Raw genomic sequence first — 11507 nt, 5'->3', positions numbered from 1 at the left:
CAAGATTATAGGAACAGAACAGGGGCTGGGCCTGCAATGAACTGAATGTTTGTGGTGGTGGTTTAGTCACTGAATTGGGTCTGACTCTTGTGACCCCACGGACTGTAGCCCGCCAGGCTCCTCTGTCCATGGAGTTCACCAGGCAAGAATACTGGAGTGGGTTGCCATGTCCTCCTCCAGAAGATCTTCCAACCCAGGGGTTGAACCTGGGTCTCCTGCATTGCAGGTAGTCTCATCACTCTTCACTGGGTAGTCTCATCCCAGATTCATGTGTTGAAACTGTACCTTTCATTCTGATAATACTAGGATGTGGGACCTTTCAGAGGTAATTAGCATTACAATGATGTCATAAAAGCGGAGCCCTCCTGAATAGGATTAGTGCCCTTACAAGGATCACCAGAGAACTCACTTCTCTGCTTTCATCAGAATCCGGTCATACTTGCACTCTGATCTTGGACTTCTAGCCTCCAGACTGTGAACATTAAATTTCTGTTGTTTATAAGCCATCCAGTCCATGTGTGATACATTGTTAGGACAGCCCAAGCTGACTAAGGGACTATTCAAACTAAACCATTGAACTGAAAACTTAAAGAGGGTGAATTTTACTGTATGTAAGTTATAACAATTAACCTAAAAAATATTAAAAAAAAGAAAGCTCCCTAGATGGCTCTAATATACTGTAAGCATTGGAAATGCTTACCCTAGAACAGTGCTTTTCAAATTTTACTGGCATCATAACCACCTGGAGGGTGTGTCAAACTTTTTTTGTAAGTGTTTACTGACATCAACCACCTTTCTAATTCTCTGATACTAATTGGGTGTCCAACAATTCAATTCTGACACTAATCATCTGCAGTTAGCATAGACCCTACATCCTGACGGCTCAATCTGACAAGGCTGCCCCTACTTCAGACACCAGTTGCAAATGGGATATTCAGGCTACCCACATTTCTGCCTTGCCAACTACAAATTTGTAGATTCCTATGACTTCTCCCCTGTCCCCGATTTGATAATTTGCTAGCATGACATACACAACTTGGGAAAGTGCTTTACTTATTGTTATAGATTTATTACAAAGGATACAATTCAGGAATAACCGAATAGAAGAGTTGCCTAGGATAAGGTGTGGGGGAGGAGGTGCTTCCATACCCTCTTTGGGCACACCACCCTCTCAGCATCTCAATGTGTTCACCAACCCAGAAGCTCTCCAAATGCTGTTGCTTAGGAGTTTTTACAGAGGTTTCATTATGGGGTATGATTGATTAAACCATTGGCCATTGATGATTGAACTCAACCAGGAAGTTCCAACCCTCTAATCATGTGGTTGGTTCTTCTGGCAACCATCCCTGCCCTTGAAGTTATTCAGGAGTTCACCAATAGTCACCTCAATAGAATAAACTCAGATGTGTTTGAACAGGGCTCATTGTGACAAACAAAAACACTCCTAACAGGCAATTCCAAGGGTTTTTGGAGTGCTGTGCCAGGAACCAGAGACAAGGACCAGATATAATTTTTATTATACCACAGTTTGTTAACTACAAATTGCTGGGCCCAACTCCTGAGTGTCTTATGTATTAGGTTTGGAGAAAAGCTTGAGAAATACATATTTTAAAAAGTTGCAGATGCTGCTCTTCAAAGAGATTACACAAGAGAACTTCAGTCCTTGAGGGTCACAAAATGGCATGTCTCTCAAATATCATCTTTCTGATTCACGGCCCTCCTCTTTTTCTCAGTTCTACCAGGTTTTTTGTCAACCACTCATTCTGTTCCAAAGTGCCTCCAAATGTCATCTCAGAGCAAGTAAAGCCTAGGCTGTATGCTAATCCTTATCTAGAGCTGGAGGCTGTAAAATGTCATATGAGAGGGGAGAATTGTAGAAAGGAAGGCAGTGGGAAAAGGAAAACCCTAGGACAGAACTCATTCTTTTGGGAAGCCCATTTCCCAGTGAGGTGGGGCTGAGCTCCTTCAGCTGGAACAAAGGAGAATTCTGCTTCCCTTGGAGAATCAGGATGATTCCGCCCTTGGGCCTCTGCTGCTCAGAGGAGTGTCCACAGAGCCAGAGGGGCTCAACTCACTTTGTTAAGGTTCCCTGTTTTCTCCATCTAAGATCCTGTGTAGCTTGGCCTTACAGCTTCTTATTCCATTTTTTCAGAGTTGAACATTCTGCTTTGGTCAGGATTAGCTTGTATTTTCCCTGCAATTCTATCTTATATGGATTTTAAATAATTCATGTGTTTATATGTATGTGTGTGGGCTTCCCTGGTGGCTCAGTGGTAAAAAAAAACCCACCTGCTAATGCAGAAGATGTGGGTTCAATCCCTGGGTCATGGAGATCCCCTGGAGAAGGAAATGGCAACCCACTCCAGTATTCTTGCCTGGGAAATCCCATGGACAGAGGAACCTGGCTGGCTCCGGTACATGGGGTCGCAAAAGAGTTGGTCATGACTTAGCAACCAAACTACAACAACAGCTTATTTATATAGACATAAATGGCCTAAATTCTGCCATACTGTTTCACCATTCTCCCTTCTAGACCCCAACCCATTCAGATCAGCTAAGGATCCCTTTTCCTCACTCAATTAACTGACTCACCAAGTTATCCTGCATCTAACTTTGGGTTACTATTCCTGTTCTAAATCAGGCCAAATACCCCTAAATCTACTGTGAATTTTGAGGAATGGGTGCTTAGGTGGTCGTTGTTGTTTTTTTTTAAAGAAGTTTAGAAGCCCTCGAGGGCCCTGATTTTTGCATTTCATTCTGCATTTGCCCTCCCACTGTCTAATCCCCCTCGATCACGCTCAATAGATATGCCAACTGAGGTGGAGGCCTGAACATCCTGGAACTCCCATCCTTTTTCTGGCTTTGATTGGTCCTGGAAAGGAGGGGAGGAGGTGAGGAATTGGAGGAAAAAATACATTTTGGGGCAAGAAGACTTTAGGCAGTGTAAGTGTCACAGTTAGGAGCATTAGCTTAAGAGTCAGGTGGCCCTGGGTTCAAATTCTGGTTTTGTCTCTTACTAATTATGTGACTTGGGACTTGTGAATATCTCTTTGACTTAGTTCCTGCTTCTGTAAAATGAAGCTGATGGTACCCTACCCTATATGGAATCAGTTTAGTGGAGGTGTTAGAAGCAGGGATTCTGGTGCCAGACTGCTTGTGTTCAAATTTTGACTTGCTGTTTAGTAGCTGTAAGGCCTTGAGCATGTAACTTAACCCCTCTAGTCTCAGCTTCTACATATGCAAACCCAGGGTGTTAACCCACCTAGTATTGCAAGAGTAAATTTGGCTTTTTGTTTTGTTTTGTTTTTTGAGTGCCCTGAATGCTAGCTACATTCTCAAACAGATCAAAATAAAACTAAAGAATGAATGCAGGATTTTGATGACATTTTATAATCCTTGTGTGTGTGTGTGTGTGTGTGTGTGTGTTAGGAATAAAGAAGTAAACATTGAGTTGTGGACAACAGAAAATGTAGCATTTATAGATACTCTTTACTCCCTCCCAAGAAACCTTTAGTAAAAATAAATCTAAAAATCAAAAGCAAAAAACAAAAGAGGGAACCAAATAGAGCTTGGAACCTGAGCATGCTTGGAGTGAAACAGGAGGGAAGGGGGCAGGGAACAAGTTTTGAAAGAATTACATAGCCCCAGGACACAACACAAATCAATTAGAATCTCATGGGTCCAAAATGGCAGACAAGTCAACTTCGACTAGACCTTGATCCTCAATTAGCAAGCTGAATGACACACTGAGAGTCACCATGGCAGTTCCAAGGCACCACCAAAAGACCAAAAAGTGGGCAGTGGCTGAATTCCTGGAAATCTCCATCCCTTCCCCCAAACAGTTGGAATAATCCTCCCACTCATTAGCCTATGAAATTACCCATCCCATAAAACACATTTTGGGACCACTGACTCACCCTCTGCCATGGCCCAAACTCTGTCTATGGAGTGTGTTTCTCTGAATAAATCCACTTCTTAGCTATCACTTTGTCTCTCATCAAAGAACCTGAACTTCATTAGGTCCTGAAACCAGGTCAGTGATCTCTGTTGGAAGACCATGGATTTTGTCTGGGTTCAAGCCTTGGCCATGTGAATTCCACTCCCAAACTGGGTTTTGGTTGGGTTTGAGTCTGAGCACATGGCTTCAAGTCCTAATTGGGGGTAAATGGTTTCACGAGCAGACTTCTGAAAAAATGCTCCATTAAGAATGAATTGCTCATAATTAAATAAAACATTTGCTTAAGTTTATTGAACAGCATTAGATTAATAGAAAGCATTAAAGAATTGAACACTGAAGACGAAAAAAAGAAAAAAGTCTGTGCAAGATGTGATTTTTAAAAAAAGTTCATCAAAGCAAATGCATGAAAGAATACATCTAAATATCACCCTTTAAATGCTTTTCCTGAAAATTTTATGAATTTAAGTCTGGGGGTCTTTGAGTGTTCTTAGCTTTATCTGTGAGAGTAAATCTTATAAAGGAAATCTTTAAAAGTAGAAGGACCTTTTTTCTCTCAATAGTGAGCTTTTAAATGAAGGATGTATATTATGTGAACACTCTGTTTCTTGTAAGGCTAAAATTCCATGGGTTTCCCAGGCAGCTTTTTAAATCTCTTATGGAAGCTTGCTATTCTTAGGGTGTAAAATGATTGAAATGCATTCCATCATTTCCTCCTTAATTCAAGCCACTTGTTTTGTAGGAAAATTCAGCATTCAACAACAGGTATATTATTGAAAGTAACCTTTATCATTTATAATGAAGGAACTAGCCTTAAAGAAACTTTCCTCCTTAATGACTCCTCCTCCAAACTCTGAGTTTGTAGGGTACTGTATTTTTAAAATAAAGCAGATAGGGAAGATCTTTTTTCTGGAAAAGATTCAACCAAACACAAAACTAAAACCCGGAGCAGGAATGTTGGGGGAACACAGGTGTCCTTGATGGGAATATTGGCATCAGTCACTCCTTTTCTTAACCACTGGAGCTGGTGAAGTTGACAAAATACGTTTGCTGTGAGAAGACAAAAATAAGACAAGAGAGTCAGGCTTAGAGAAAGACTTGCCAGAAACTGTGGCTTTCCCCTGGAGATTTCAAATAAGGAATTTTGTGCCCACTGGTTTCCAGGTTAGTTCACCGAGCTGCCAGAATGAGGCATCTCAACTCCATCTGATAAGTAATAATAGTGAAGAATGGGTATTTGTCTTAGTAATGTTTCATAAATTTAAAGTGACCCCCATTTTGACTATTTGGAAAAAGGAAACCCTCCAGTACAATTGAAATCTACAAACCGTGGCTATGCCTGACTCACCTTAACACTTTGATTAGTGTTTGTGTCCATTTGGCTTGAGGGTTCAAGCAGATAACTAGCTTATTCTTCATCCAGACTCTGGGGGGAAATAAATAAAAATAAAGCAATCAGTCCTGCATTTTAGGAAAGAGTTGAGTATAAAAAAAAAGATTCCCACATGAGATATATTAGGAGGTGGGCAGTTTTAGATGTGAAGCAGGTTATTTGCAGCATGAAGTCTGATCATTAAGAAAATCCCCATTTGAGACTCACTGTGTGAGTTGGTGGAACTGAATATGAATTGACAGACTCTCAGTTGTAAGAGGTTAGTATTTTGCTGACAATTTTGCATGAATTGGAGACAGAACAAATAACAGACTCCAAGTTTGGCTCACTCCTGAAGTTTTAAGATGTTGGTTTAGTCGCTAAAGTGAAAGTGAAAGTCACTCAGTTGTGTCTGACTCTTTGTGACTCCATGGAGTATGCAGTCTGTGGAATTCTCCAGGCCAGAATACTGGAGTGGGCCTTTCCCTTCTCCAGGGGATCTTCCCAACCCAGGGATCAAACCCAGGTCTCCTGCATTGCAGGTGGATTCTTTACCAGCTGAGCCACCAGGGAAGCCCGTTTAGTCACTAAGTCTTATCCAACTCTTGTGATCCCATGGACTGCAGCCCGCCAGGCTCCTCTGTCCATGGGATTCTCCAGGCAGGAGTACTGAAGTGGATTGCCATTTTTATCCAAAAGCTGTATCATAATATCTTTAAAATGTGTTTGTCCACTGAGCTTGGGAAAACAAAATAGACTAAAGAAAACTCTCTCTTAAAGACCTTTTATGTGAAAAAAAATCCAATGAAATTTACTGTGGGAGAGGTTTACAGAGCCAATTTCTCTGAGTGACACCTGCATTTGATGGAACCATCAGTGAGCAAGACTTCAATGTTCTGAAAATTAAGCAACGGGAAAGGCAGTAGGGAATAATCATCCATTGATATTGATCAAGCACTTAAAATGTGCCAGCCACTATGCTTAGCAGGTAATATGAATTATCTCAATTAATCTCACAAGAATCCTGTGCTAAAGGAAATACTATTTCCTCACCTTCAGATGAGGAACTTGAGGCTTCCTCAAGAAGACTTTAAATAATTTGTCCAAGATTGCACAAGAAATGCATAATAAAGCAGGATTCAAATAAAGGTTGGCTGACTCCATAACCCCCAGTTTTAGCCACTGCTCCACCTGGGCATATCTGAATGGTTACCAAGTGCCAAAATGTCTTACCAGCAGTGAAAGAAATGAGGTTTACCAGTTTACAGCAAACTGGGAGAGTCTACTGTCCATTGGGGTGACTTTGAACAAAACGTGATTTCTTGATGTGTCTCATTTTAGCTATAAAATGACAGATGGCAAAGATCCATCCATCTAGCTTTGAAACTCTACTCTTGTAATTGAAAACTACAGAATCGGAGGTCATAGACCTGTTGGGCTCTTGGCCAGAGCCTTCCAATTTGGTTTCTGAATTCATGATAGAAATACAGATTTCTGACTGTCTGGACTAGAGTATTTTCACTACTGACTGCCATGAATTTTTCATAATTATTTGCAACTTTTGCTTATATATCTAGTTAAAATTCAGAAATGTAGACTCTGGTGAGAAGATAAATTTTTTTCACTTTAAAACAATTAAGGTTTAAGTAGAGAAAATTAGAGTGTATTACTTCCCTTGGTAGAGAGATGAGAGACTTGACTCATAACAGAGAAACTGGTAATAAAAAAACAGAAGAAAGCCTCTGTTCTCTAGACCAGGGGTTCCCAACCTCTGGGATCTAATACCTGATGATCTGAAGTGGAGCTGATGTAATAATAACAGAAATAATGTGCATAGTAAATGTAATGCACTCGAATCATCCCAAAACCATCCCCCAATGCTGGTCGGTGGAAAAACTGTCTTCTATGAAACCAGTCCCTGGTGTCAAAAAGACTGGGAACTGCTGCTCTAGACAGCCAGAGGAATTACTCCTAAATAGGTCATGACTATACTTCACATCTCCAAGTTGGAGGGCAACAATCACGGTTTAGTCAGAATTTTTATTGTCAATGATAGTAGTGAAATGTAATGTCTTTCTAAAGAAAAATCCCTACTTATTTTTGATATCCCATGTTTCTTTATTACAAGTGAAGCACAACTAGTCCGAAACCCAAAGCCCTAATATCAAAATGGGACAAACAAAAAGCGCTGTGCTTTGTCATTCAGTCGTGTCTGACTCTGTGCGACCCCATGGACTGTAGCCTGCCAGACTCCTCTGTCCATGGGGATTCTCCAGGCAAGAATACTGGAGTGGGTGGCCATGCCCTCCTCCAGGGGATCTTCCTAACCCAGGGTTTGAACCCAGGTCTCCCCCATTACAGGCAGATTCTTTATCATCTGAGCCACCAGGGAAGCCCAAACAAAAAGTAGCTGCTTACAAATATTTCCAAAGGTTAAAGCAGCCAAGGGAAGAGTTGCTAATGAAAGCCAAGCCAGGGCTGCCCTGAGAAGGATGCTCTGACTGTAGTTCAAGGTGCTGCGGGGCACCTTGGTTCATTCAAGGTGGATCCAGGAAGAAGAAATCACAGTTCTAGGCAGTGATAGTTAAAAGATCTACAAGCTCCTTTAAAAATAGTCAATCCAACATTTGCTGACCCTCTCCCATCTGAAAAGAAAGGGATAAACATCAGGAATAGGGAAATGAATAGTGTCTGATTTCTATCTGTAAAGAATTTATTTTCTGATGGAATGAAAGAGAAAAACAGACAAACCAACCTGAATCTTTCAATACAATGATGCCGAATAATTACAGCTAACAGTTGCTGAACATTTATTACTCTGTCTGGCACTGTACTAGGGGCTTTACATGCAATGTTTGTCTCATTTGATATGCCGTGGAAAATGCCCTAATAAAGGAATCTACAGATGTCTCTGGGAGTACAGAAAAGGGCTTATTGAAAGAGGATATACCATCACAATAAAAGAAAATGTCTATTAAATTTCTTGTAGCCATTACTGTCCCCTTAGCCTAATTTTTAAAGCAGAGTTAGGGGTTCACAGTTGACAGAACTTAAAGGATGATTCCATAAGATAGACAGACATTCTGACCAAGGACTGATGTGGGTACTTATTCTCTTGCTCTTTAACTTCTAGGGAACAAATTTTCTGTTTCTGCTGGCAATTGGAGTTTGACGGAATAGAGAAGAATCTTGGTTCTGGCCCTGTCTAGTGGTATGCCTCAGGGCAGTTAGCTAGCTTCCCTAAGCCTCAGTTTCTGCATTTGTAAAGGAATGGTAACAACAGATATACCTGAAAGGGCTCTTGAAAGAATACAGTGAGTGAATGTTCGCGAAGCATGTGAGTTAGCTAGGACCTCACCCATACCCCTGCAAAGTATGTACTTAACAAGTTTTACTGATTCTCATTATTAGTTTGAGAATTAATTGCTAGTAATACTCCAAGTTAATCACTTCAAGGAAGCATACATTATTTTTTATTGCAACTTACATGATTTCTGTGTTTGGACATCCACGCCCACGGGGGATGATATTAAGTCTTTCAATGAGACTAATGGGGAAAAAGTTGACAGTCTTTCGAATGCATTTACACTTTAAGTTTGTGTTATTGGTCTCCAGAACACCTATAAACATAGAATCAGTTATTTTAATCCCTTTGGCATATAATTCACAACTAGAATTAATCGGTAATCTTTCATACTGTGCATTTGAAGATTTAAATATTTCAAGTCAATACTTCCACCCATATGCCTTTAGTTTGTGAATTTCTGCTTGTCTTGGCTTATTTTCAAACATTTTCTATCAAAACCTTAAAAATAAAATCAGCTTTTTAAAAATACAATACCTATTAAAATTTGTGACATCATTATATTGGTACTCAGGTGGTTGCCCATATAATAAAATTTGAGAATGGCCACTGTGGGAACTAATAACTCAGTTATAATTCATGCAACATAAAATTGATCAATCTTCACTCCTAATACATAAAAAACCAGAAATGAACTAGTTAACTGAGTCTCCCAGAGCATTATCAAGTTTTAACCCTATCGAGCTCTTTCTTATCATTACCCCCTACTCTCCGAACCCGCCCTCTTTCTCTAAGGAAATACCATGAAGATATTTTTTGTTTTTGTTTAATCTGTTGGTCCTCTAACTCAGTTGCAAATCATTATCAAAAACTACCAATTATAAACATTCAACTGTTTGTATTCAACAACAAAAAATGTACTCATTACTTTAATAGGTAACCTGTCTTATGCATTTCAAGGAATTCTACTTTCTTTAACTCTAGTGCCCACCACTCCACTGGACACAGAATTGCAAATAAAGGAACCAGGCTCTAAAGGTGTTACACTTTAGTGGGGGAAACAAAGAAACAAAAACTAAAGTATCACAGAATGCTGTATTTCCCCCAAAGTCCAAACTGCATGAATGAGAACAGAGGACTTTGCCAGCAGCCATGGAAAAGCTTCATGGAAGGAGAAAGAGACGAGGGTCTTAAAGAATGAAATGACGTGAAACGGGGTTAAAATCAGGAAAAAATATCCCCACATTTTAAGAACAAAAACTGGTCCTCTGCACCTGAACGAAGTATCTCATCCTACACATGATAATTCCTGGTGGAATCTGATGATCCCTTCAGTTGCATAAAAATTTATCTTTTAGCTAGATATTTACCTATTTACACAAAGAAATCCTCCCCGTTTAGACTTGGAAGTCTGCTTCTTGGCAGAAGTGTGTACTTGAGGACTCCTGTTGTACTTACAATGTTTCATGTCAGAGCTGACCCTAAAACATTGTATTAGACTATCCCTGCAGGAGACCGGGTTGGAGTCAATAGCATTTGGTCAAAAAGGGGTAGCGTTGAGAGGCAAAGTGAAGACGAGATATTTGGAAAAAATGAGTTATAGGCAGAGAGGCATCTGAAAAAGGCCAGAAATAGGCTGCTGAGTGTCAGTCCCACGGACCTGGGACCTCCAGCATCTCCGCCTTCTCTGGACGACAGTCTTAACAATACAAATGTTTCCAGCCTCTAAGAGTTAAATCTCTGAACACCTTACTTTTAGAAATCTAGGAGCAGTTGAGCAGTTTCCCCCACTTCATTCACACTTCCCCTCATTATCTGATTGGAAAAAAAATTGAAATGGCTGAAGACCACTTGAGCTCAAAGCACAAATGATAACAAGCGAAGGTTCTCACCATGGACAGGAGAGAGGCTGAAGGCCAGCAGCATAAGAATCAGAGCTCCAGGGGTGAACCTCATTCTGCCTCAAGGTGGAGTTCAGACTTCAGCTTCAGATCCACACTGTGGGTTCTCAGCCCAGAGACTCCTATTTATTTAGACCAGTAAAGCCCTCCCACTGCCTTTGTCTCCAGGAGGTCAGCTGCATCATCAGTTTTAAAAGCTCCCCAATATGCTGAGCTTGCTTTTTTTTTTAAACCCCTCTTGCAAATTTTATGCATTTGCTTCAGAGCACTAGTAGTATAATAAAGTATTTCTTGAAAATGTGGACTCTAAATGGCAGGGATGTTGCAGGAATTTGGAGATGGAAGAGAGGGAAGTTTGGAGACTCCCCAGCACTCTCTCTGTAGGTTCACAATCAGGGATTGTGGCTTTGCTTGCTGCTCTCAGTGAAGGGTCAGTGGGCTGTCTCAATGGCATCTGAATATATCCTCCAGGAAATCAGAAACTTGTCAGGCACATCATTGTGTTTCTAGCACCTGCAAGCTTCTCTAACCTTTGATAGGTGCTCAGTAAATATTTGTAGACATAATGAATATCTCCTTATAGACAAATCCCTATGCTGACTAGGTTACTGTTTTTCTATCAGACTTTCCCACACCTTATTTCACTGTCTGAAATACATGATTATTTATGTAATCTCACCATCATAGAAGTCCTGGAAGAGAACAAGTGGGTATCCCCTCATAGATGTGGGTGTGTCTTGAAGGGAGGAGAATTTTAATAACAGCTCTGAAAAGGAGAATCTTTCTAGCTCTTGTATGCAAGGTACTGACCTTGAGAACCGGGTGTCCGTGGAGGGCATCATTAGAATTTCATCAAGTAACTGAACCTCATATTACAGTCTGTTTAATAAAGCATGTGTGCAGTTTGGTTTTGATCTGGCCAAATGAGCTGGGCCTAATGAACCCACAGCTTTAACTCACTTGTTAGAGCGCTTT

The 11507-nt window shown here is 40.5% G+C and overlaps 1 protein-coding gene across 1 annotated transcript; it reads right to left on the bottom strand.

Annotated features, from left to right (window-relative positions):
- Positions 1-4086: 4086 nt before the first annotated feature.
- CXCL13 (C-X-C motif chemokine ligand 13) lies at positions 4087-10624 on the bottom strand. Its single transcript, XM_005899145.3, has 4 exons — positions 10524-10624; positions 8815-8947; positions 5304-5381; positions 4087-5005 (listed from the first exon to the last, which is right to left on the bottom strand). Exons 1-4 carry the CDS (start codon positions 10585-10587, stop codon positions 4951-4953), a joined length of 330 nt encoding a protein of 109 aa, XP_005899207.1. The 5' UTR covers positions 10588-10624; the 3' UTR covers positions 4087-4950.
- Positions 10625-11507: the final 883 nt, after the last annotated feature.

This window comes from Bos mutus, chromosome 6 (genome assembly GCF_027580195.1).
Source record: "Bos mutus isolate GX-2022 chromosome 6, NWIPB_WYAK_1.1, whole genome shotgun sequence".
Lineage (NCBI taxonomy): Eukaryota > Metazoa > Chordata > Mammalia > Artiodactyla > Bovidae > Bos > Bos mutus.
The sequence above is the reverse complement of the archived record's forward strand: the minus strand, read 5'-3'. Positions and strand labels throughout refer to the sequence as shown.

Excerpts from the sequence above, each read along its gene's own strand:
- CXCL13 (XM_005899145.3), bottom strand. The coding sequence starts at position 10,587 with ATGAGGTTCACCCCTGGAGCTCTGATTCTTATGCTGCTGGCCTTCAGC. Across the intron at positions 8,948-10,523 it reads CAGCCTCTCTCCTGTCCATG|GTGTTCTGGAGACCAATAAC; the intron begins GTGAGAACCTTC and ends CTATGTTTATAG. Across the intron at positions 5,382-8,814 it reads TGTCCAAACACAGAAATCAT|AGTCTGGATGAAGAATAAGC; the intron begins GTAAGTTGCAAT and ends ATTTCCCCCCAG.